Source organism: Orcinus orca, chromosome 8, assembly GCF_937001465.1.
Source record: "Orcinus orca chromosome 8, mOrcOrc1.1, whole genome shotgun sequence".
NCBI lineage: Eukaryota > Metazoa > Chordata > Mammalia > Artiodactyla > Delphinidae > Orcinus > Orcinus orca.
The window spans coordinates 63,889,431-63,916,484 of NC_064566.1; the positions used below are offsets into that span (position 1 = coordinate 63,889,431).

Consider the following 27,054-nt stretch of genomic DNA (forward strand, 5'->3'; position numbering starts at 1 on the left):
TAAGTGAATTAAGTTTCACTTAAATCAAGTTTAATTAATTAAACTTAATTAAATTAATTAAAGTTTAATTAATTAAATCAAATGAATTAAGTTTCACTGAAATTAAGTTTCAACTTAAACTGAAAGTTGGTGACAAAATCAAAAGTTGGTTTTCCTAAAGAGAAAAACTCTGCCATTGTTCCTGCATCTTTCCTTAGACTCCCAGAATCCTTGCCAAAACTCAGAATGTGTCAGATATTTGCATATGTTTTCTTCAAATCCACTTATAATGAAGAGCTGACTTGGACTCTTTGCACTTAACATTTTCTCTGTGTTACAGGAAAATATTCTGGAAAAATAGTTATTCACTCTTGCTAGTTCTGTAAGATAATAGTGGAAGTTAGGGGAATAGAAAGAGTCAAGGAGAGAACCACGGGAGAAGAGCCAGTGCAGGAATCTGAAGGTAGACTAAGGCTGATTCATCGTAGTTTAAAACATAGTTAATAATGTACAAAGTTTGGTGACTAAGACCCCAGGCCTTAGAGTTAAACAGTTCTGGGTTCAAATAATTGCTGATATTTTTGACTGTGGACAAGATGCCTTTTCATGTTAACTGTCATGGAAAGTATGGTACCTACTTCATAGTGTTTTCCTATGAGGGTTAAATGATTTAATCTTTGTCCAAGGCTCAGTGCTGTGCCTGTCATGTAGTAAATGCTCAGAAAATGCTCACTATTACGATATTCCTTTGCTAGGTATTAATTAAATATTTATTATGTGCCCGACATAATAAATAACTAAATATTTATTATGTGCCAGGCACTGGGATGTAATAGCAAAGAAGGTATCTATAGTCTCACAGATCCCACAGTTTAGTGGGGCAGGGAAACTACTAAAAAGGTGCTTCCAGTACTGGGGGATCCCTGGGCTGTGAGAGCACAAAGGAAGGATGGCTCACTCACTCCAGCTTGGGGCAGGGGCAGCTTCTCCAAGGAAGTGAGCTCTAATCCGAATGGTAGGTCCTGGCCAAAATAGGAACACTTTCCTTTCAGTGTTAGGAAAGGTATGAGAGATATTGTATCTGTTCTAGCATAGTTTTACCTTGTTTATAAAGAGCACCATTCACACCCACGATTAGGAACCAAATTCTTTTGGACCAGCAGTTACCAAGGAGGCACAGCTGCCATCTGGTGACAAACAATCTCATTGCACGCCCCTTACAATTTGGTAAACTAGATGTTTTATCAAGTTTGTCCTAACGAGATGGGTTGCACTTGTTGATAGTAACAATTTTTCTCTCTTTTATGAGTATTTAAATTTGCCAGAGTTCCCATGTTCTAGAATTTTAGTGTAGTGTTATTGGTCTCCTGTTTTATCTGTGTTTTGTGATATTTTCTGAAGGTTCAGCAGGCAGAATTGGCTAAGGAAAGCTTAGTTATTCTTTATAAGAGCAGTGACTTTTATAGTGAAGGTGAAAACAGCAAAAATGAAAACTCTGATAAAGGATACTGATTGAGTGATATCTAATGGTTGGTAATGTTTTCTTTGTATTGTCTTTGGAAAAATATAGTCCAGTTTTGACGATAGAGGAATGGTGTCTTCTCCTGGATATTAGATTTTTCCAAAGAGAAGTAAGTAGATTAGAATAACATCAAATTTAAGATTTTCTAATAATGTGGGGAAGACACACAGACTCTTAACCACTTTCTGATTCTCATTCTTTAGTTCCCTCTATTTCTCATGTGCATATAGATGACCACCTACTGCACTGCAGCTGTTTTATGACTCAAAGTGACGTTAGGTATAAATTTAGAGTAAAAAAATGAGAAATGCATTCAATTGTAACTGTTAGTACATTTTAGAGAAAATAATAGCAATTTTGTCATTAACTAGTAGATCCAAGTTAATAGTTCATCTGCCTTTTTGTTTGAAAAAACTTTTAAGTTGTGTAATACCTTAAAAAAGCGGTGACCTAAGTTAAAAGGGTGTTTCATCAAAGAGCTATGCTGTATTTGATTTTAAGATGCCTGCACTGTTAAATAAACAGCTATTAACATTTTCTGAGTATTCAGATTTCAAAAGCCTATTTTTTAAAGGATGACTAGTTTTATATAAATTGTGGAAAATATTATTTCAAATGATAAGGTACTGTCCACAGTGTATTTGTATATAAACAAAATCAGTTTATTTTCTCACTGATTTTCTTTTTTTAAGGGGAAAAATGCCTCTCATTGTGCTCTTTTCTTTAGGTTCATTGTTGGGAAGGAAGAAATTCCCACACATTCTTATTCACCAGAGGCGGCATATGCAAAAGTGGAACAAAAGACTGAGAAACATGAGGAAAAACCAAGAGGAACGAATGTAATTGCTCTAGTCAGGAAGCTTGTGGATTCAGTGTGAGTTCTTTATCTTGATATTTTAGCACATTTTGTCACCATTTTATATAACATTTGTACCATGCCAAGGTATTTTTGTTTTCTTTTCAGGTAATAATTTTTTTTTTTTTTTTACCAGAAACTGCATAGAGTTTTATAAAAAGGCACACGATGGCAAGTGAATGTTGTTTATTATTTCTAGCAGGACTATAGACCATTATCTGCCTTTAAAATAGTTTTACATGAAATCGAAATACTTTTCTATTTCAAACTAAGCAGAGTTGCAGGGGGCTAGAATAGGGAACTTCAGGAAACAGATTAATATGTGCTAATCGAATGTTTCAAGTGTGGAAAGGAGAAAGAAAAATTCCAAGAGAGATTTAAGAAGATATAGATACAATAAGGAGCAAAGTTTAAGTGAAGGATATTTTGCAAGAGTGGAAATTTTTAGGGCTTTGGAAATAAAATAAGAAATCTTTATTTGTATGTTATACAAAGAAGTCTATTTCATACAGATAAGTCTTCATTTGCATTTCAAATATTTAAGAAAATAAATTTAAAGTTTTAAAATTAGAATACCAGCCAATAAAAATAATCTTGTTGTGCTATTTTAGAGAGTGTAGAATGAGGAGGCAGTATAGAAAGTTAGGGGATCAACTACAGGAAGCTGACGCCCTTTAAGAAATCTGAACACCTGTGTTTGACTCATTTTGCCCTTCCTGGCTTTGGGACTTTGAACAAGTGATTTAACCACTCTACATCCCAAAGTCCTCATCAGTTAACTTTATTAAGGAGTGTTGCGTGCATTAAATGAAATAACATAGGAGTTTGCTTCACTTACACGAGCACAGAGTAGGTACTCAAAACTTTTACTGAATTTAAAGACTTTGTCTCTTCTTCTGTACACCACAGAAGAAGGTAAAAGGAAAGAAAGGGGTGGTAGACGGCAGTAATAATTGTGGTAGGGGATCCCGTTAATGGGAATCATGTCAACAAGAATCATAGGGGAATGCAGAGAATGTGTGATGTAGGGGATCCTGTTAATGGGAATCATGTCAACAAGAATCATAGGGGAATGCAGAGAATGTGTGACGGGGGTGAATGAAGCCTTGGTTATCAGAGCTGATCGGGCCATGGCAGAACTTGTCAGAGTAGCCTCAGTGGGTCCATTGGTGTGAAAGCAGGTGCAGGATAATATAGAAGCAGAGCAGATGACATAGGAGACTGGCAGTCCAGCACTTGGGAAGCCACTTTAATGAAAGACTAGGAAAGATTAAATGACAGTGTAGTTGATAACAGAATTTAACTTCACTAGCAAAGAGAGTTTAATAATTTCTGTGTTAGTTCTGGTAGCTATGGCTGAGAGATGTCTTTGAAGAGGACACTTAGAAGTATGAAGAGTGATGGTTTACATAAGGCAGTCCTTCTCTGATTCACCCCTTTTCAGGCCCCTAGCTTTAATCACTCAACAACTTCGCATGACCAGATATGTCATATCATTCTAACGACATAAGGAATGAACTATTGCTGTCACCCTTGACTAGGAGAGGCTGCCTGTGTACTCCAGCTGCAGTGCAGCATTGAATTTCGGAGGTCTTCAGAATCAATTTGCAAATGGAATTAGAGAGCTAGGATATCACTCTGCAAGTTATTATCATAAACAAGAAAGAGTTAATGTGTTCCAACCATGAAGATAATTAATTAATTGTATTCTGAAAGAGTTATAAAGACTGCTTATTTTGGAACTGAACTCTTCAAAGAGAAAGGGGGAGAGTTAAACCCATATTAGATATTCTACTTACTTTTTTACGCCTGGAGTGAATAAATAGTCCTGGAGTAGACATACCAAATAACTAAAATAAGTGTGTCTTGAATAGTAGTCCTCCCAGCAGAAATGTTTATTAAACACTGGAAGACTAAGTTGTTTACAGTTAAATCACAACCTACTTTTGAATTCCTGCATGTTCTATTTCTATATTTATTTTAAAAACTGAATTTTAAATTCTAATACTATATCATGTTTCTTTCCCAGATGTTTTCTCTCAAATATAATTAAGTATAAATTCCTGTAACCTGAGCACATTCTCATTATGATTTTTGCTCAAGTACTGACGTCATGGATGATTTATGACCATTATACGCTACAATAAACAATTTAAAGCTTCCAAAAGATTTGGCAGAGTATGGAGATAACATATACATATTTTTCATATTTAGTCACAAATATTTACCAATATGGCTTTTCTGTTCCACATTCAAGTATTTTGACTGCAGTCACGTATTTTATACAGTGTGTCAAATGGTGAGCAGCAAAGGGAAAATAATCTGTTAGCTTTGCTTCTGTATGTCCTAAGAAATCAAAAGATGCACACATTTAGAAATGAGTTGATAATGTTTTCTCCTTTTTTGGTTAGAGAGTTTTAAGCAGATTAACACACACACACACGCACACGCACGCATACACACACATTTTAATTATATTAGTTTTTTTGGTTTAATTTCAGATGTAAGCATGGACCAAGGCATAGATGTTGCAAACACTATGAGGATAATTGCATCTCTTATTGCGTTAAAGTAAGTATATAAAATCTACTTTAATAACCACAGGGAATATGTATAGAAAAAACTTATTTATTAAAACATAATTTCAAAGTAAGTGGAAAAGTTGACAATCATTGCTATCATTCTTTGCATTTGACTTGAAGAATAAGACACTTGTGAGAAATAGATAACAATTTAGCTTTTAGTATTCACTTACCAGATCCTTTGTTAAATAATTTTTACATTAGCTTACTTAATAAATGTAAAACTTGCAAAGTAGAAGGTGAAGCAACAACAACAAAAAAGAGAAAAAGTCACATTAAAATTAAAATTTGTACTTTGCAATGTATCCTCATTAGAATACATCTTAGAACAAGGCCCCTGGACTGTGCTGTGTGCTAGGGGATCAGCAGTCACTCACATACACTGCACAATCTGGGACAGTGGCATTTGGTTTTGGACTTGTAAAGCTGTTACATTTTTTAAGGCATGACGGTAACTGGAGCATGTCCACAGTTGTTCTACATTAAGAAAGTTAGTTATGCCCACTGACATAAATTCCCCACTCCCTAATATATTAGTGTACCAGGGCCGTGCTCTCTCCCCATCCCCCATCCCATGCCTGCCACCGCCCCCCATCCCCCATCCCACCAACTCTGAGAAGGAAGTTAATTTTCATTGCAGTTAGTCTGTCACAGGTGGCACCATCTGCTACAAGTTCTTTAGTTTTGGATGGTGCTCTAACAATCCTGATGCTTTAGAAATTTATGTTCTTTCTTACAACATCTGATCCCCACTTTACTGATGATGAGAAGAACAGAGTTGTACAGCACCCCAAAAAACAGCCTCCTGACCGTCCCTCTAGAAAGGGAGGGACTGTATCACATTAGTGCCTATGAATGTGAATGCCTGTGGCCAAGTGTTGTTGGTGGCGCACCCAGGCCAACACTTACCTTTAAAGTACTCAAAGACAGAACCAGGGGTAAAAGCAGTAGAGTATTTTTTCAGTTGTGAAGTAGTTTCTGACACACTCTTTCCAAATCTGATTTCCTGCCCCATTTTTAAAGTGGCAAAAAAAAAAAAAAAAAAAAGAATGTTGCTGGCTGCCTCAAAGTCTACAAGCTCCCAGAGAGGGTTATTATTCCCTCCAACTGGACATAATTCTAGTTCAGGGGGACACTGCAGGAGGGGAACTAAGAAAAGCATTTTGACTAAATTAGAGGTATTTGAGAAATTTGGGGAGAGGAGAGGTGATATTTTAAAAAAAGTATATGAGAAAGTTAGTGAGAATTACTGAGCTATGAAAAAATGTAGTCATTCTTTCAAGCGTGTACCAGTACTATAAACTTGCTAATTTATGTATACATTGTAATATTATGTCCATGAATGTAGAATTATTTGGAGATTTGTGGGTGAGGAATTTATATCACAAGTATAGCAAAATATTTTGACAGTGCACCTCATTATTCCATGGACTCAGTTACACCTCATGTTAAGTCATACCCCTGAGTGAATATTCAGATGAATTAACATTCCCCCCAACTCACTATACTCCATTCACATGAACTTTTTGTTGATACCTGCCAATCTCTTTTTTGGCTTTGTGCTTTTTGTCCAAGCTACCCGAAATGTTTTTCTCATGCCAGCTCCTTCTCTTTTGTGTCTATTTAAACGTCACATCCTCAGTAGCCTTGCCTTACCACTCAGTCTAATATAGGATGCCCTGTTAATTTCTTTCCCAGTGCCCTGATTACTTCCTTCTCAACACTTATTGTAATCTGTAATTACTTTATGTTTATTTGTTTACTGATTTTCTCTTCCTCTGATGAGCATGGAAGCTCCATGAAGGCAAGAGCTTTGTGTCCTCAGTACTCTATCCCCAGCATCTAGTGTGATGATCAGCACATGAGAGGCATTCACTGAATCTTTCCTGAATACGTGAAAGGGTGAATTGATGGAAGGATGAATAGATCTCTTGAAAATAGTGTGAAATGATTGAACATGAGTGTGATCTTTGAACCCTTAGGTTAATATTATGATATTATCAGTGACAAGATACAGGTGTGACCACCTCATGCATTAAACAAACACTAGGCAGTTTCAGTTAAGCAAATGCATGATAATTCATGCTAATTGTTTGGACAATTTAATTTTCATGTTTTAACCAGGTATTAGGTAGTTTCAGGTAAATTAATGAATGTTTCTTCATAGTAACTCAATTTTTTTTTAAAAAAATAGAAGGCAGCCATACCGAAGATACAAACCTGACCTTTGAAACTTAGCAGCAAACACTGCTAAGAATGTAGACGTTTTTCCATTCCAGTGGGGGTGAAAGAGGAGGACGATGGGAGATCAGTATTACAGTGTATTGGCTGAATCATGTATAAAATACTATTCTTTTTGATAACATTTTGTTTCGAGATGACTGGAATTTTTCAGTCTCTCACCATTAAGTGACATCAAACTTCATTTTCCTAAAGAGTGAAGTGAAATTGACCAACATTAGTCATCCTTTCCTCCCTTTTACACTGTAGATAGTTGCAGGTAATACGGAGAAATGTTGACAGCAAATGTGGATTTGTGGCAAATTTGCTTTCTCGGGTTTTCTTTAGTTTACCTTAAAGCTGCCATTCCCTAGAGATGTTTCAGCTTGACACATTGAGCACAGAAGTAAAAACCTAGATAGAATTATTTCTTTTCCTGGAAAATTCTTTAAACTTGATTGTTTAAATAGTTGACACCAAAGGTCTAAACAGATAATACAATTATTTTCTGTCAAAAGAATCTCTGTTCAAACTAATGATTAAGAGACATTTTCTGTTAAAATTTCCCAAAGCATTTGGTTTTGTTAACTATTTTTTTTGGAATTGCAGTGCTTTTGTTTCTAAAACTATTTGTGGTTTAGGGATTATAAATCCCAGTTATGTCAACAAAATGTCAAGAAGTAGAAGTTTGGTACATAGATAGACTTGGCCAGTGCTTGGGAGACTTTTTAAGACTTTGTAAATCATAGAAAGTATGTTTGCTGCAAGATTTCACGCTTATTTTTAAGGCAATTGTTTTAAAATTGAGGTTTAGGACTTAATTTTGAAAATGGCTGCGATATAAACTTGTCTTAATATTTTTAGTTCCGTTTTGATTCTGCAACAATAAAATTTATATCTGTCGTTCTTCAAAATTTGGTTGTAAATCAGAATTTCCTCCCAATTTTCTCTAGGGTTTTATCAGAATGTTTAGCGTGGGATACTTGATCCAGTGCTGCCTCCGGATTCCCTCTGCATTTAGGCATCTGTTTACACAGCCATCCCGGCTATTTTCTCTCTTCTACAATAAAGAAAACTTCCAGCTCGGAGCTTTTCTGGGTTCTTTTGTTAGTATATACAAGGTAAGGCTTTCAGAAGAGGAAAGAAAAGTGGGAAATAAATAACATGGCTATTGTTAAAATGAGATACGGCCTTAGCTCATCTGTTTTTTTTTTTTTTCCGTACGCGGGCCTCTCACTGTTGCGGCCTCTCCCGTTGCGGAGCACAGGCTTCAGACGCGCAGGCTCAGTGGTCATGGCTCACGGGCCCAGCCGCGCCGCGGCATGTGGGATCTTTCCCGGACCGGGGCACGAACCCGTGTCCCCTGCATCGGCAGGCGGACTCTCAACCACTGCGCCACCAGGGAAGCCCTGTCATTTTTTTTAATACTTCTTTCTGTAGTATTCGTAAATATCTCATCACCAAATATGCACATTATGTTGGGAATAGAGGCTGGAGATATTTCTTCTCTTAAAGCTTGAAAGTGTAGATATATTTGTATTTATACATAATATTAAAGATTTTCAGAAACTCATTTTCTTTTCTTCAACAATGTAGTCACTGAGAAAATATGAACTTCCTGATACTTCTAACATCAAAAGTGATGTATCTATTTGTTTTTTCTGAATAATTTTACTACCTGATTATTAATTTAAACATTTTCAGACCCTCCTAGCTGATATCAACCTTTGATAGAAAGAGTAAGGATTTTCTCTTGTAACTGATATAAGCAATGACTTATTTTCCATCTCCCACTCACTCACTCTTTCTACTGTACTCTCTCAAATAAACAAAGTTAACATTCTTCCACCTCTTTCTGCATGTTCCTATAAATGTACCCACACATATATAATAAGCACCTACCTGAACACATATATAGGGATCATCTGTGACATAACACTCTGCAATTTGAAGTAATGGCCTTTTGTTTAATGGGAATCACTAATATGTAAATCATATTACTGACATATTTTATTAAACATCTAAAATTGATATTCAAAATTTAAAGATAAAATGTGTTAACTAAGGTCGACCTGTATGCATGTGCATGCATGTGTGCATGTGCACACACACAGTTGTTAAAAGAAAATGCTGGGAAAAACTGAATTCTGGAATTATTTTGATAAGATGGTTGTGTTTCATTTTATGATAAAGTTTACCTATAAAAGGTAGATGTGGAGAAAGTATTTTGAAATGGAAAGGAAAGAGTGGCAAACTATAAACTATAGTTAATCACTTGTTATGAAATATTACTAACACTGAAAACATTTTCAATATGGTTTGACTAGGAAGCATTACTTATATCTTTGAATATATACAAGAGTTAATAGGGCAGAATATTGGTGATAATATGTTTATATTCACATTCTTTTTCATTTCTTGTGTCATAGAGTTTGTATTTACTCTTAAGATAAACTCTTAAATATTTATATGTGAATTATCTCCAACATTTTTAGCCCAGGTTGGTTATTCTCCACCATCCAGCATATCTGAGAGCCTAGGCTTTTTTGTTTATTTACATTTTTGCTACTTATTTGCTTAGGTAATATAAACTAATGGTAATTAAACTAAGGAAAATGCAACTGGGTCAGAAAATCTATTATAAAAAATATTCATACAGCATGTTCCAAAGCCATATGTGATTTCTGAAAAATTTATCAATTTTTTGCATCTTCCTAAGAATGTAATTAAGAGAAGGTCAGGCAAACAAACCTTATTTCTTCTGTGTCTTCTTGGTGAACTGACCCTTTTTCCATTTTGTAATGTTCCTCTTTATCCTGGTAATATTCCTTGTTCTGAAGTCTACTATGTCTACTATTAATATAGCTACTTTTGATTATATTTGATGGTATATTTTCCTTCTTTAATCTTTCTGTGACCTCAGTTTAAAGGTTGGTTTCTTTTAGACCACATATAGTTGGTTCTTACTTTTGTATCCAGTTTGGTAATCACTGTCTTTTAATTGGTGTATTTAGACTCTTTACATTTAATATAGTTATTGATATGGTTGAGTTTATATCTGTTTGTATCTACTTTCTTATTAGTTGTTTCATATTTGTTCCATTTTTTCTTTGCTCCTCTTTTTTTTTTTGTCTCCTTGATTTTGGGGGTATTTTTTATGTATTTTAAATTTATATTAATTTTTTTGTATTTTTTATAATCTGTCATCACTATTGACTTATTATTTATATGTCTTTTTAAAATTTAGTGACTGTCTTAATATTTATAATAAACATTTTTAATTTATTGGTCAATATTTTCAAATAATATTATACCACTTCAGTATAGTGTAAGAATCTTACCACATCATACTTGTAATTCCTCCTTCCCATCCTTTGTGCAATTCATTTATCTTTTCATATGTTATAAACCCCACAATATGCTGTTGCTATTTTTGTTTTGGACCAGGAGTCAGAAAACTTTTTCTGTAAAGGGCCAAAGAGTAGGTATTTTAAGCTTTGTGGAACATATGGTCTCACTCACAACTATTCAGCTCTGATGTTATAGTGTGAAAGCAGCCATAGACAATATATAAATGAATGAGCATGGCTGTATTCCAATAAAAATTTAGCACACTGTATTAGAATTTCATATAATTTTCACATGTCACAAAATATTATTGTTTTTTATTTTTATCCATTGAGAGGTGTAAAAATATTCTAGCTTATGAGCCATGTAAAAACAGGTGGCAGGCTAGATTTGCCTAGTGGGCCATAGTTTTCTGACCACTGCTTTAGACAGTTGATTCATTTTTATAACAATTAAAGGTAAGAAAAACATGTCTTCTAAATTTACCTTCATTTTACCATTTCCAGAGCTCTTCATCTCTTTTTTTATACCTAAATTCTTATCTGGTATCTTGTTCCTTCTGCCTGCAGAACGACCTTTAACATTTCTGGTAATGCAGGTCTGCAGGTGGTGCATTTTCTCAGCTTCTGTCTGTCTGAGAGAGTCTTTTTTTTTGTTTTGTCCCCCCCCCACATTAACATTTATTAAACATTTTGAGTATTATACACAATTTGCTTCTTTTGCTTAGCAATTTTTGGCGTTTTTCTGTCAGTACTTCGTCCTTTTAAACTGCTGCAGATGTTACATTTTATAGACATATTGGTTAGTTATTTCTTATTTATCAACATTTGGGCTCTTTCCAACTTTGAAAAAAAATGTTGCAACAAATATTCTTGGGTCCATTTCTTTGTTCAGGATTAATTTCTAGAAGTGCAAGTTCTGGGTCCAAACCCAGAATATTTTGAATATTAATTGATATTGCTAACTTACACTCTAAAAAGGTTGTCCCAATTTATAAGACAGAAAATGCTCTTTTTTTTTTTGGATACTTAATCTAAATCTTTGCTTAACATGATGGGTAAAACATGTTTTAATTTTCATTTTTTAATTCTGTGAAGTTTAGTTTCTAACTTACTAATTTTGGTTTCTAGCAATATTCATTCTCAATTTATTACCTCCTTGAATTTTTAATTTTAGCCATTATGCTTGATATTAGATTATTCTTTTTTGTAAAGAGCAGCCACTTCTTGTTTTATCATTGTAACATCTCATGGAATCTCACTGAAGATCAGAAACAAAGTCTTTTAAGGTCTCAGACCTTCTCTTTTAACCACCGAAAAGGTAGTGTCATACCTGCCTCTTTACTATCCGTGTGGAATATCCTGGCGTTCTCAACTTATTGACTCCCGGTCTGAGTGAACAGAATATTTTTCACAAGTGTGATATAGAGTAATTCACAGTCCCTCTTTTGATCTAATTTTAATAACTGAGTGCTAGCTCTTCTATTTATAATCTATTTCTGACCTTTGGACCCATCTGCCTAACTCCTAGCTCTATACGCTCTGGTTTCAACTTATGCTACCAGGGGACTCTCCCACTTTGGGCTGTCTTGGTAGATATTCTACCCTAGGCCGGTGCTGGTAACCTATTCTTGACCCTTGATGGTCATTCAGGCAGTTTCAGCAAGAAATGTTTCACGAATGGTATCTGATACAGTCTAGTTAAGATTAATGGGGAATAAAGGTACTTTGCTTAGAAATAATTTCCATAGATCTAAAGTCAACAAAAGTCTTTACAACAAAAACTACATAATTTTTTGGGGGCGGGCGGGGAGGAGGAGTCTTGAAATAGATCAGAAATAGATCAGAAAACACTTTCATATTAACTGTTCTTTTCATATTCTTCAAATATGCCTTTCTCCTCCTGGACATCAGAAGGAACACCTGGATATTCTGGGAGAAGTTTACATTTTTCCAAATCAGTTTCTGGAAAAAATGTGTCACTTTCAAATTCCTGCATGATCCTTGTCACAAATAGTCGAAGATGGCCTGGCCTGTTCATGGCTTCCTTGTAAACTGAACTGTGTCCCACTATCCAAACCATGTCCACTTTATTTGTTAATTCTGGTTGCTCAATAAGTTTTAAGGCATCATCCAGACTTTTGGCAAGAAAATGAGCTCCCTGTGGAGGTTCCTTGAGTTCTCTACTGAGAACTATATTAATTCTGTCCTTTAAAGGTCGATTCGTCTCTGGAATGGAGAACCAGGTCTTCCTACCCATAATCACCAAATTCTGTTTACCTTCTACTGAAGAAGTTGTGGTCATTCTTTGGAAATACCTGTATTCATTCCTGAGCAGGGGCCAGGGCAGGTCCCCGTTCTTGACGATGGCTCGTCCCCGATCTTGCCGATGTTCTATGTTCTGGGACCCAGCAACGATGCAGTTTAGCGGACGAACCATGACAGCAGCAGAAAACACTTGCGAGCTAGCACGTCACACCGATATGGGGATTACCCGCCAGCTTGGTGCGAAATTTCTGAGAGAGTCTTTATTTCACCTTCATATTGAAAAATGTTTTCTCTAACTATAGGATTCCGACTTGATAGAGTTGTAGCTTATCCAGCTTTTTCTCCTTGTTAGAATGGGAGTGATACTTTTCCCGGCATTCTACATCTAAGCAAAAGTAGAATTTTTGAATTCATTTTGAAAAATCATTACAATGAAAATTTTATGTATAATTTCTTAATAGGGTCTATCCAAACAGTAACGTTATAACAGGTTACTGTTCATAATTTTCCCAATCATATATTCAGTTTGATTTAAATAAGATCACCAATTTGCCTCCAAGGTCAGCTAATGACTCACCCATTACAGATGTTACATGCATTTTTTTCCTAGAACTGAAACAACTGAAGTCATTGTATTTTCTTCTTGATACAGGGTACTAGTTGCTTCCTGCGCTGGGTCAGAAATCTGGATGATGAACTGCATGCCATTATAGCTGGTAAAGCAATGATAAAATACATATATTACTATTGCATCAGTCAGTAGTAGGAATGAAGCAGACATGGTTTTCAGATTCATCTGATTTCTTTGTATCTTCCCTTCTCTGTAACAGAATCCCCATTAAGGCACTAGTACAAACATTTTGTATTTGTGAAGTTTAACGTATCAAGGCTCTCTTGCCATCTGATGTTTTGGGTTGGCAATATAATGACTCGGGTATCTGTCCTGCTACAGGCCAGAAATTCTAGGGAAAATGTGTCACAAAAGAACATAAAGACTTAAAATATTATATAAGTGACTAGTGGAAGTGCAGTTAGATTTCTTAAAATATTCTGATTTTACCACTGGCAAGTGATGTATTTTTTTAATAATAATTTTTTTTAGGAACTCAAGTAATTTTATAAAAATAAAAACTAAACATTTTCTGTGAGTTCAGTATATGTATTACTTAAGTTAAATAGACAATTTTTCAGATATGTATTAGTAATAGCCCTACTATTAGTATTCCAGGCCTCCTACCACCTTGGTTTTCCATTTATAGAACGAAAGCAATGGAGGGAAGTGTGATGACAGCACTAAACATAATTTGAGCTGTTAGGAGAATAGATGAATGACTATTTCCACTTGAGATCAGAAATGGTACCAGTAACCTTTAAAAAATTATTTTAAAAGATCATTGTATTTGGCAAGACCACTGCTGTTTTTAAAAGTTAAATTTAGAATGTAGTTTCTTGTGATATGTGTATCAGAACTGTGGTTCCTAACTCTAAAGGTCAATGTTTAAGTTTAAAAATATGTGATAATAAATAAGAATTCACCCCATTTTAATGTCATCACTTATATTACTGTCCTTGATTTTGTTGTGACAAAAGGCAGTGCCACAAATCAGTTCTTTCCTATTTAAGTGAATCAACATTTCTGAGTGACTTAATAACAAAGAAATACTTTGAGTTCTGATCAGTTTTGCCTTATTTGTTGTTTCAGGATTTTTGGCGGGAATATCAATGATGTTTTATAAAAGCACAACAATTTCCATGTATTTAGCTTCCAAATTGGTAGAGGTAAGCAAACATTTTTAAGCACATACAACCAAAGGATACAGAGCTTTTTAGCTGCTTTAGTAGTAAAAGTTTCAAAAGCAAATTCTAATCCTATAAAAGTACTTACAAAGTCAGTTCTCCTATTTCTTCTTTTTTCTTTGTGTTATTTTCAAATATACACAAGCATAGGAGGAATAATGTGATAACCCTCATGTACCCCATCATACAGCTTCAACAGTTAACAGCATTTGGCCAATCTCCTTTCACCTATACTGCTCCAAACCCCCAAGTACCAAGTTATTTTAAAACAAATCCCAGAGATCAAATCACTTCATCCGTAAACAACTGAGGAGAAAGAGTCCTTAAAAAATAAAACTAAACAATAAGGACTCCTTAAAAACAAACAAAGCATGAATGCCATCAGGGTATAATCAAAATACATGTCATTAATTTTAAAAACCTGGTAATTCTTTATTATTATCGTTATCCAATTAGAGCTTGCATTTTCAATATTACCTCACAAATGTCTTTTGCAATCCCTTTGTTTTAGTTGAGATCCAAAGTCTCTTTTTAGTTTATAATAGTTATCCCTCACCCTTTCTTCTTTTCTTCCCCCTTTCTTTTTTTCCTTGCCATTTATTTGTTGATAATCTAGGTTATTAATTCTTTGGAATTTCCCACATTCTGGATTTTGCTGATTGCATCCTCACTGGTGGTGTTATAACATGTTCCTTTAACTCATGTATTGTCTGTAAACTGTAAATTAGATCTAGAGCCTTAAGCAAGTTCAGGTTCAGTTTCTTTTAGGCGGATGGTAGTGGCAGAAAAACTTCACATTTACTGTGTGTGTGAATTCCTATTACATCACATTAGGAAACACAAAAATGTCGGGTTGTCTCTTTTTTTTTTTTTTTTTTGTGGTACACGGGCCTCTCACTGTTGTGGCCTCTCCCGTTGCGGAGCACAGGCTCCGGATGCGCAGGCTCAGTGGCCATGGCTCACGGGCCCAGCCACTCCACGGCATGTGGGATCTTCCCGGACCGAGGCAAGAACCCGTGTCCCCTGCATCGGCAGGCAGACTCTCAACCACTGCGCCACCAGGAAAGCCCCTGTCTCTCTCTCAACCACTGCGCCACCAGGGATGCTAAGATGGATCAGTGGGCTCAGTGTTGATAGAGCCAACATAAGGTTCCCCATCTTTTACCCTATTTTTCTAGCAGCCATTAATGACCAGGGTTTATTATTTCACTGAGGGTTGCAAAATCATCATAATCTAATATTATTGTTTCTTCTGCATTTATTAGTGGGAATTCTTCATAAAGAACTTTCCCTTTCAGCTGTTTGGTTACTGTGAGATCGTCTGTTCACAAAGTCATAATAAAGTGCTTGATTACTTCCCTTTATTTGCTAATGTTTGGAATGAGTTAGTCCCTAGCATCCTGCAAAGTTGACCTGTAAGTCTTTGTTGTCAGGTGTCTTTATGGAGTTTAAGGTATTTGATTTGTTTCAACCTATTGCAGTCATTATGCTCAAATTGCCCCATCTTTGGCCATGAGAGCCTCTTCAAGTTGACTCCTGTTTCTTTTTTCACGCAATGCCGGTATCTTTGATAGTTTTCTTGCTTTGTGATAAAACAAGATATTCCAGGCTCACCTGGGTGGTTTCCTGCTCCGGACATAGAATCAGCCTTCTCCAATGGCACCTAGTTTCTTTTGGTGAGAAATGGTATTTAGAAAACTTTAGTTTGGGTGCTAAAGGTTTTTTGCTCCTAGGCTAGTCATTGTTTCTTGGCCTTTCCAATGAACAGAGTTAGAGCATGCTATTTTTTTTCCCTTTCTTTTCAGAGAAAGAGAAAATAATTAGGAGCACATTGATGTTTTCAATTCAAAGTTCAGGTTATAGATTTTATTTAACTTGTTTGAATTTTAAGAAGTTTTATCTCACTAAAAATCTGTGTCCCTAATGACATTAAGAAAATTACATATTTGTTTTATCCAAATGAGAGACAGAAAGAGAGAGAGAGAAGGAGGCAGGGGAGGAGGCATTTATTTTTTCTCAGTGCCTTTGGAAGCCATTGGAGAGCTTTAAGCATGGAAATGACGTGATTTAATTCACATTTTAAGAAGAATATTCTGGCTATTATATAGAGAATGGATTAGAGGCAAGACTGGAATCTGGGAGAAAACCGTTAGTCTCAGGCAGAAAATGGTGGCTTGTGTCAGGATGGTAGCAGTAGAGATGGAGAAAAGTACACAGATTTGGTGTATGGTTAGGAGATAGAGTTGGCAGGACTTGCTAATAGAGAAGAAAAGGGGAGTGAGAGAATATATTTTTTTGCCCTAGCTGGCAAAAAATATATTCTTTGACATAGGGGCCATCCAACATTGAGATCTAGTTTGTAAAATGTTTCTCTAAATGGCTAGAGGTTTTAAAGCCAAGCAGTGGTATCGCTGTTTCTTATATCAACAGATCGTATCTGATAAGTGTGCTGATGAGAACTTTTTTTTAAATGCAGGAAATTAGAAGTATAAGCTTACTATGTCCTTTGTGGAATTAATGACTATGGTATAATAGGCAATCATTTTCCTATGATTGAAGTTAATTTTATATTAAAATGATATATTACTATATAATGCGTCTTAAGTAAACATCACCTGTATAGGCAACTTTTTTCTTGGAAAAAATTATTTCCAAGACATATTTATTGAGTATCGATTACGTTCCCATTACTGTGGTGGTGCTGGTAAGCATATAGAAGTATAGGATACAGTCCCAACTCTTCATTAACTTAGACTCTAGGTCAACAGATAAGTTTTATTGTAGGAAATAATTAGGAACATAATGATCCCATATATCAAGAGATACCTGTTTCACATAACATTTCTATGATGCCATTCTACCACATCTGAATTTCATTTTTGTTAACAGGAATACACTACAGTATATCTGTACCTTGTAATATATTATCATATAACTTTCAAAATAATGGCCCACGTTTATCTTGTTACTGAAGTAGATTATAAGTCTCTTTGTACATATCTTACGGATTGAAGTTAATTTTATATTAAAATGCTATATTAATACATAATATTAATTAAAAATCAGCTGTATAAACAACTTTTTTCTTGGAAAAAAATTATTTTATGTTCTTTATTTCATGGTCCACTCATGTCTTCTTAAAGCTCCCTCCAAGCTGTTGAGACACCATTCTGTCCTGGTCATCCTCCCACCTTTCTTACTTGCTTCACTTTAGCATCCCTACGTTCCAGAAAACCCATTTCCATGAATTATCCTTTGTTCCATCCATATAAATTTGCTGGAAATTCCCCATACATGTCATGTAGTTTCACCCTGTTTGTTACCCCTGCTTTTCCTTTCTTATCTAGTGGTTGATGTTAGGCCTCTTAGAAAGCAGCAGTATTAAAAGTGGGGTCAGCAGACTAGCGCTGGTCTATGAACTGTTCATTACCATACCAGTTCATGACAAGGAAAGGACAGAAATTGAGAGGAAGCATTTGGAAACCTTATAGCAACTCGATGGAGTAATTTGTTTTTGAATGTAATAGTGAAAATTTGGTTCAATTCTAGTAATTCATTTTTACTGTATTATAAAAGCATCAGGCCATGATAGTTGGAAATTTTGTTTTTTAAAAAGTGGTTCTTCACTGCAGATGGTTTGAGATGCCCACTACTCAATGTAGTCATTTCTGAAATTCTCCTTGGTCCTTTGTCATAGACAGAGTAGTTGCTCCCTCCCCTGGGGAGCCTCTCTCTCTATATATATATGAGATAAACATAGATATACATACATACACATGTGATGATCTACACATCTAATCAATATAGATATCTTGTAACCTTATTAGAGTGTGTTAGTTATTTCTTATGCGCTAATTGGGTTTACACCAGTACATGTTTAATGAATGAATGAATAGATCTAACAGAGAAGGGAAGACTTGGGCATTGTACAAACAGCAGTGAAGAATAAATAGCATGAAAGAGGTAGAAATAAAGTGCTGTTGAATTTCACAGAAAAGTATTATTACTGGCATCTGGGGTTTGGGGTGAGTGAATGAGGGAAAGGGAAGGGCTGACACTTAACATGTCAGGGAAGTACCTATGATTTGAGCTCTGAAAGGATTGTTAGGATTTTGAAAGGTAGAAAAAACAGTTGTAGATAGGGAACGTATCACTCCACCTTATTGGTAATGCTATTTAAAGTTGTTTTCTTTATAAATCTTGCGCTATGTGCTTGTTTTGCAGACAATGTATTTCAAAGGTATTGAAGCAGGAAAGGTTCCCTATTTTCCCCATGCAGACACTATCATCTATTCCATCTCTACAGCAATTTGCTTCCAGGCAGTAAGTATAACTTTTTCAAATGAGAAGTAGAATTATTTCTGTTTCTAGTGTATATATTAAACCAATGGGGGAAAAATAAAGGCCTGGGAACATTTCCAGTTTTTACATTCTATGCTTTTTTTGTTTTGTTAGCAAGATAGCTTGCAAGTTTCAAATCATTAAACATGTTAACTTAGTGGGCTAGGTCATGTTTTATGAACACAACAATTTTTAGGTTTAAGTAGAGTGCAATTTTTGTAGGAGAATTATCACTCTAGTACCTTGGCTAGAATGCCCTAACTTAATTTTACTTCAAAAAAAAGATAGCATGGGCATAAATATGAATAATTGCTTTTCCCCAGTATTACTCAGGCAGTGAGGATAGGGGTAGAATCTAGTTTAATAGAAGCATCGTTCAATCTCTTTAAATTCTGCAATCACCGTTATTGATGTTAATGGTCTTAGGGCTTTTGCAGAGTTTGGGGGACAGCTTTTATTTGCAGCTTCTCACAGTAACGCTGCCAAGTTGGTAAACTTACTATAACTAGCGAAGTGCCAGCTACTAATGGGCACCTAGTAAACGCTTCCCAATGATAATAACTATTAACTCTATTATTCCATGAGCAATATTCCTATTTGAAGGCATATTTACAAAGATTCTTGAGAGTTATCCACTTAAACATTAATACATGTTTTTGTTACTACTGTCATCACTGTCGTTAAATAGAGTGAGCAATAAAAATAGAGACAAATATGTTCTGTTGCCTAAGACTGCTGATAATATTTGCTGTTTACTAAAAGAAGTCTCAAATTGAATATTCTAATCTTAGGCTGTCATGGAAGTTCAGACCTTACGACCATCTTACTGGAAGTTCCTTTTAAGGCTCACCAAGGGCAGGTAAGTGACTGAGATGTTTTAACTGGTCATACAAAAAAAGCAATTTCCATAAAAAAGATTTTGAATCTTTTCGTTTACTTGAGGGAATATTCTTTCAGTGGTAAAGTAGGTATCTAGCTATAAATCAAATATGACCTAAAATTTAATAAGAGTAACATGGGGCATTCTTTTAGTGCACATTATTTTGACTATTTTTTTCCCTATATTATTTTAGATATTTTAAGTGTTCTAGATTAATATGTTGACTTGCAAACTGCTGATAGGTTACTATATAACATTCTTAAGTCTCACTTTTAAAATCTTTAATCTCTTCTTTTTGATTAAAAACATTACACAGATTCATTAGAAATCATGCCTGAACAATTGACTGATTTCCACTTTGGAAAAATAATCATATTCTTTTGCCTGACTTTGTAAGCACACTTTTCTTTGCCTTTACGATCATATTCTTTATTGTTGTTGTTGTTGTTAGCATTTCCTGATTATAATCTAATTCTTTGGGAGGCAGGTTGACCTGATAGAAAGACCATGAGCTTGGGAATTGAACAGACCTAGGTTTGACTGCAGTTCTGATACCCTTAGCTGTGTCACCGGTTGGGAACATTCTTTACCATCATGAGCCTCAAGTTTCTTTCTCTCTTCAATGAAACAATAATACATTGTGGGAAAATCGAGATGTTTGTGGCAGCCTTTAGGCACCTAGTAGGCATTCAGTAAATAGCAGCTCTCATTAATATTAGTAATAGTGAACAGTTGTATCGTGCTTACTGTGTCCGAGAACTGGTTTTAAGATACACACATACACACATACAACATACATATACATACATATGTGTTTAATCCTTAAAGTAGCTCTGTGAGATAGGTACTATTAACATCTTGCTTTTGCAATGTGAGGAAACTGAGGTGCACGCAGAGGTTAAGCGCCTGCCAGAATCACAGAGCTAGGAAAGGACGGAGCTAGGATATGAGCCAGGCGGTCCGACTGCGGAGTTCTTCCTATTAGCCATGACACCGTGTATCCTCTATATTATTAGTATTTAATCATTTCTTTCTTTGTCATTCAGGTTTCTTTGCACATCAATGAGTTTAACCAGTTGATTATTTCGGAAGGGAACATACCTTGGGAAGGATCTGAAAATCACATTTATTGGCTCTTGGAATAATGATACTGGCCAATAACTCAAAACTAATTTCACCTGGGTATCTTCCCCAGAAAAGAAAGGCTTATGACCAGGCACAGAGACACAGAAGGTCCATCCTGCACATTAGCTAAAATATATGTCTTTTAAAAATTTTATATCTCTTAGGTTAGGTGATGGATAAAATGAGGGCTGTGTTTTTACTATGTTGTGTCTGTTAGAAATTTGAAAACCTATATGCTGTTTGCCCTTCAGTCACATTTGGATGTATTTTCTGTTGACTGTGAGACGTTAAAATGTCAATTATGAGAGGAATTACGTTTAATACCTTTGCTTGTCAGTAAATGTTAGCGCATTCATTATACATTTAGCTTCTTGTGATTTTATTCATCAGAAAAATCACAATGAACCTATTTTTCTATTTGACACAATCTAGTGGAAAGGATTCTAGAAGGGTTTGAAATAATGATGGTAATCTCTGGGGTTTCAGTTTGGGGGATTATCATCTTTTTAAAGAAAATACGAGACAGTGAATCTCGAGGAAGAGTATCAAAGTGACTTTTGAATCTGCCATTGAGTCTTTTGCCATGTCAGCCTTTTCGGTCTTCCCATCCCATGAAAGATAAGTCAAATGGAGTGAATCATCTTCTTTTATAAACTTCATTAAGTACTTGTTCCCTGTGTCCTCTGTTTTACAGATTTGCCGTTATGAACCGAAAAGTCCTTGATGTTTTTGGTACTGGTGCATCTAAACACTTTCAGGATTTCATCCCTAAGTTGGATCCAAGATACACAGTTGTAACACCAGAGTTGCCCGTTGAGTTTTCTTGAAGATGACCGTAACTTATTAATGTGACTTAATGTTTCATTATTTTGTCCTAGAGAGTTAATTATGTTGAACACAAAGAAGGGGGCCTGAGCTTGAACGTCAGTGTTACTTCAATGAGAGACGCTCTTTTTTTTTGTTTTTCTTACCAATCAGAAATACAGAAGCTTTTCAGGAAAGTGTTGCTTAATAATTAAGCTCCCTCTATAGCCAGAATCTCATTCTGGATCACTGTAATGGTTGACATTATGATATATTATTATCGATTAAATTATATCCACAAGCAATATTAAATAATTATGTAGAAATGTAGTAACAAATAAGAGTATACTTAAAATTACTTTAAAAGATGTTTTACTTCATTCCAATCTAATTCTTGGTTAAAACTAAGAATATTTCTACATTTTAGGATACAAAGGATCACGGGTACATGGATTTGGTCTGTATTTTTTTTTTTTTTTTTAACTTCTGAATTGGTAACTATAGTAGTGAAATGTTATGGGTATGGAGTAACTCTTCACAGACAGTGCTGCTTTATTTAGTAGAGAGCAAATTAATTGGAGAAAGTGGCCATTCTTAACTTCAGGGATGCAAAGACGGGTATCATACTGTTGGGATAAATGCCGTGGTATCCGTGCTCTTTTTCCACTGATACCTTCATCTCTCTCCATGATTAGTTGGGTTCTTCGGCAGCCAGTGAACCTATGTATTAGTGACAGGTTAGGAGCAAATGGAAATTGACGTATCTGATAAAGTTGAAACATATGTTTTAATCTTTTACAGAAGCATTACACTTGAATATTCAAAAACAAATGAAGTTACTTTTAAACCTCCTGTAGGTTTATTATGTTTGTCTTCATTTATAAGGGCTGAATTCTTCATAGCTAAGTTTGTACGCTGTTGTCGATTTAGAAGGGATCAAATTCTATGGAACAAAAGTAGTTTGGGCAAGTTTGGCAGTTTGTTCCCTCAGCTGGTTCACCTATACGGATGTTTGACAACTAAAAACATTCTAAAAATCCAGTGGAGGTTTAAAAGTCCACTTCATAATTGGATGCAGGTTCTCTAGCCTCTTTCCAAAAAATCATTATCGTCACTTTTACTCATGTTAGAGCAAAGAAGTGACAAAATGTAGTCACTGCTGATTATGAGTTAGTTCAGGACAGCTTTGATTGAAATATGATCACTCTTTAGAGTTTTTCAGGGACAAGTTATTCTTTTCTAAGTTAATGCAAGGCTTAAGTGGTTGTGATATGTTACATTACAATTAATGTAACATATAGGGATAATGGTATATTTTTTTAATATAATTTTGTTGCTGAAAAGTTTTAGGCTGCTGTAAATTAATTATGCAGTAGAACTTGTGTAGCAATAAGAATTATAACCCAGACTTTTTAAATGCTTAATCCTCCATATTCAATTTCATCAAGCCTTGTATACTTCTGTTTACATGGAATTCTAACCTTGGTTGTTATGGCAGATTGAAACCAAACAAAAAAAGAGTATCAGCGAGAGCCAGTTTAATTAGGCCAAAATTTTGCAGTGTGATTAGCTTTTTAGGGTCGACTTGTCTATTAGGCAATACTGTTAAAGGATCCTTTTGGCTTCAGACTTCCAAACTGATTAATAAATTCAGTTTTAAGTTTTTATTCACTGGAATCAAAATGATGATTAGTACGGTGTTTACTTTTAAAAATGAAGTATTATAGCAGTGAAGAAAGCACTGCTACTTGCATCTCATTTTCTCTATTCAGAAATCATGTTTATCATATTTTTCCATCAGTTAAACAGAAAACTTTTTAATCCGTAAGTTATTGTTTTCATTCAGATTAAAAGACTATGAAATTGAAAGACAAATTCTACTGAGGTACGATGAGATTGTTTAGTGAAATTTTCCTGGTCAAAAGGTGCATTCCTATGATTTATTTTTTTTAACACAAGGTATAGCCATCTTTTATTTTATAGAAAGTATGAAATGAAATAACCATCATGAAGCAGAGTCATACAATGAATGTATAGCTGGAATGAACAGTTAACTAGTTTGCAGTGGTGAGTAGAAAAGGACAATTTGATTTCATTGGGACGGATTGCAAAGTATCGAGCAAACACAAAGAAACTGTGTTTGTATTCCTGAATTCAATCAAAATGAATGTGTTTCTACCTCTAACTAACCAGGTATGGATTGGCAACTTGGCATCATAAATAAAGTCAAATAGATGTGTCCATTGCAAAACATGTTTTTTAGTCCATTTATACTCCGAAGAAATCCTGTCTATGTTAAGTTTCCTTCCACTAGACCTGATTATATTAAACACTTATTATGCCCTCTTAGTATTTCCTACATCTTTATATAGACTGAAAAACAGTGCATTGAGGTGCTTAATAGGATTATGGTTGTTTCCTGTATTGATTAACTATTTCCTGTATTAGTAAAATCCTACAGTTAGTACCAACCAAGTGAAGAAACAAGTTGCATGATAACAAATTGTCTCAATTCTGTTAGATTCTTACCCATTTTTCATCAGATAGTTTAGTCCATTTTATTACCCGTTTCTGAAATAAAACCTTTTGATTCGGTTGTCTTTTTTTTTTTTTTAATAAATTCTATGATTTCTTCTGTAACTTTTCTTGATCTGTAAACATTGTAGTTTCTCAGTTGATGCCTAGTATATTTTTTGCTTTCATTTCTTCTTTAGTCAGTGGTTATTTAGTTTAGAATTTTATCTTCTTACTCGTTGCTCTTATTAGATTTTAGAATTTACTTTTGTCTCAAACAAACATGTCTTTCATGACGAAACCCAAATCGGTCAGTTGTCACACAGTGTGTTCTTGTTGAGCTTGCGTATTCATCTTCTTGTAGATTTTGTCTAGGCTAACAATTGATTTAGTTGTTAATGCTGACAAAATTGTTTCTGCTTGTACGTTATCACATTCCTGAGTTTCTAAGTCCTCTGATAATGTCTAGTTAAGGAGAATCAGCTTTCTTTACCTTCAAGGAGCTTCGTCCACTTGCTCTGGCACATCCTCCTAGCAGTGGGGGTCAAGTGGCCTCGCTGCAGGGCCAGAGGGGCGTGCCCACTGGGAGCAGTGGCCTGGTGTTTTTGCTGCCTTTGAATCAGAAGTCACCGAGCCCTTAGAGCCCTTGAGTTCTCCCTGTGATTTATTTTTACTAGTATAAGTAGAAAGTAATTTGTCAGAGCGACAGAATCTTCTTGCACGGATGCTTTTTGGCTCCACAAAGAGAAAAGTATTCATGTCTGAACTGTGATCTTGCTAACATATCTGATACACTTTATCTCCCCTAACACCTTGACCTGTCGCTGCTTATCTCTTCAGTATTCATTTTCAGATAGACGATTTAGGTAGCTGAAAACGAGTGACCAAGAAGAAGACCTAAGAAAAACAGTAAGAAATAACTGTTTTCTGTGGGGCTGGGCTAAGGCTAGCTCAGGAGACTGTTACAGTCGCCGTAACTCTGCGCCTCCTCTTCATAGCCCTTTCCTGCTGGTGCGTTAGCTGGCTCTGCAATTCCTTCCTGTGGAGTTGGCAAGGAAACGAGTGTAGGCACCGAGGTGGCTGTGAGGTCAGCTGTGCCCCGGGGCCCGGGGGCTGTGTGGACTTCCCTCTAGCCAGGGACTTCCCTCTTCCCTTAACTTCAAGATTAAGGCTGTGTTTTCTGTTTCAAGCTGTAGCCTCAGGTGACTTTGTAAAACTTCCATAGTTAGTTAGGGAAAGGGTAACTACAAAGAAATGAGACTGACATTGATGTGTGATTTCTGGGTCAGGAGCTTGACCGTGATGTAGCACGTGTCCTAGGACTGCAGCAGGACAGTGCGTAGCCTGAAGCTTACAGCTGTGGTGAATAAGAATATGTGCTATTTTATATTGAGAAAAGTGAGTGACTTTTAATTGGAGGAAAGAATTAATATCTGGTAACTGATTTCTTGCTCTTTGATGTGGCCTCTCCCTCCCTTTTCATGCTTCAGTCCCAGCTGTCACCTTTCTCCTCTTTCCCAGCCTTGGAATCTTCATGTCTGGCCTCATGTTACCTCTCTGCACTCCTCGTCCCCGTGCCTCTTGGCTTTCTTCTGCTGGTTGGTGTTATGTTCCAACTATGCTCCTTGAATGTGGGTGCTCCATCGCTCCCTCGGGTGACAGCTGGTCAGGTGGGGCCCCTAGAAGGATCGTGAAAATGGAGTAGAACTTTCTGAGGATGGTGACTTGTGATATGGCTCTGCACTTGTTAGGCAGGAAGGAATGAAGGTTAACTGCAGAGATGCGGGAGGAGATGGACCTCTGTAATGTGGGACCTTTAAATCCAGGACAGTCAGTCTTTTCTCAACAACAGCATAACATCACCTGACTTTTGCCGTGGCTACACAGGAGGAAGAACTCATTTCCTGTTGCTTTCTCTATTTTCTTTCCACCTTTACCTCATCCAAATGTGCCCTAAGTGAAATAATACATTGGGCTTTAACCTTAGCTTCTGCAGGCCTGAAAATCCCAGTAATCACATACACACACACACACGCGCACACACACACACACACACACACACACACACGCACGCACCATCTGGTCCACAGCAGACGTCTCAGGCGAGGCGTAATTTGTACTTCTTCTCCAGCTCACAAGCCACTGCAGCTTGCCTGTTCGGTCTTGTGTTCAGTTTGAGGTACTCCCACCGCCCCCGCCCATCCTCTGCCTCCACCCCTGCCAAAGCATTCTGACCCTGTCAGTAAACCCCAGACTGCAGGTAATAGGATGTTCCCTGGTCCTAGCACACGGCATAGCGGTCTCAGCATCCCTTCAGGCTTCTACAGGTGGACCTGTGGACCTATATTGACTGCAGTCCCCCAGGAATGTTACTTTCCTCTGTCGTTTAATTTGGACCAGGCAATTTCTGAGGGCTGTTTCCTCAGTATCTACTAAACTATTTTAGTTATCAAGTAACCCCTTAAATGAGTTTTCTTTTTTGGGTGATTTTGGTCCCACAAGAGGACCCTGTGGCTGTGGAGAGAGATTGGTACCCAAGGTCTAAAAAGGTTTAAAGCATGAAGTAATCCTGTTGTTGGTCATTATAGGATGGGGTGCCACAAGGGGTGCGTGAGAAGAGTGTAAGTACACATTTCACGTCTTACCTCTTCCCTCCTATTTGTTTCTTTACCACCAGGAAAGCCTGGGCTTTCCTACCACATCTTTGCCATTTATTTCTTCAGTTCGAGTTCTCCAGGGAGAAAATGAAGTCCTTATTTTCCTGTTTGTTTTAGGGAAGGTTGAGACTGGTAAGAGTCTAAAGGAATGTTGTGGAGTCT

General features: G+C 36.1%; 2 protein-coding genes across 2 annotated transcripts in view; one reads left to right on the forward strand and one right to left on the reverse strand.

Moving 5' to 3' along the window:
- The window catches only part of TMEM135 (transmembrane protein 135), a 245,376-nt gene extending 218,889 nt beyond the window's left edge, over positions 1-26,487 (forward strand). Inside the window, exons 8-15 of the mRNA XM_033431910.2 lie at positions 2,229-2,375; positions 4,859-4,928; positions 8,113-8,280; positions 13,427-13,490; positions 14,477-14,553; positions 18,796-18,894; positions 19,704-19,771; positions 21,612-26,487. Of these exons, the coding sequence (XP_033287801.1) occupies positions 2,229-2,375; positions 4,859-4,928; positions 8,113-8,280; positions 13,427-13,490; positions 14,477-14,553; positions 18,796-18,894; positions 19,704-19,771; positions 21,612-21,744 (826 nt within the window). The 3' untranslated portion in view covers positions 21,745-26,487. The remainder of the gene's footprint in view (positions 1-2,228; positions 2,376-4,858; positions 4,929-8,112; positions 8,281-13,426; positions 13,491-14,476; positions 14,554-18,795; positions 18,895-19,703; positions 19,772-21,611) is intronic.
- Positions 12,368-13,052, reverse strand: LOC101279308 (dihydrofolate reductase-like). Its single transcript, XM_033431911.2, has one exon. It carries the CDS (start codon positions 12,944-12,946, stop codon positions 12,368-12,370), a length of 579 nt encoding a protein of 192 aa, XP_033287802.1. The 5' UTR covers positions 12,947-13,052.
- Positions 26,488-27,054: the final 567 nt, after the last annotated feature.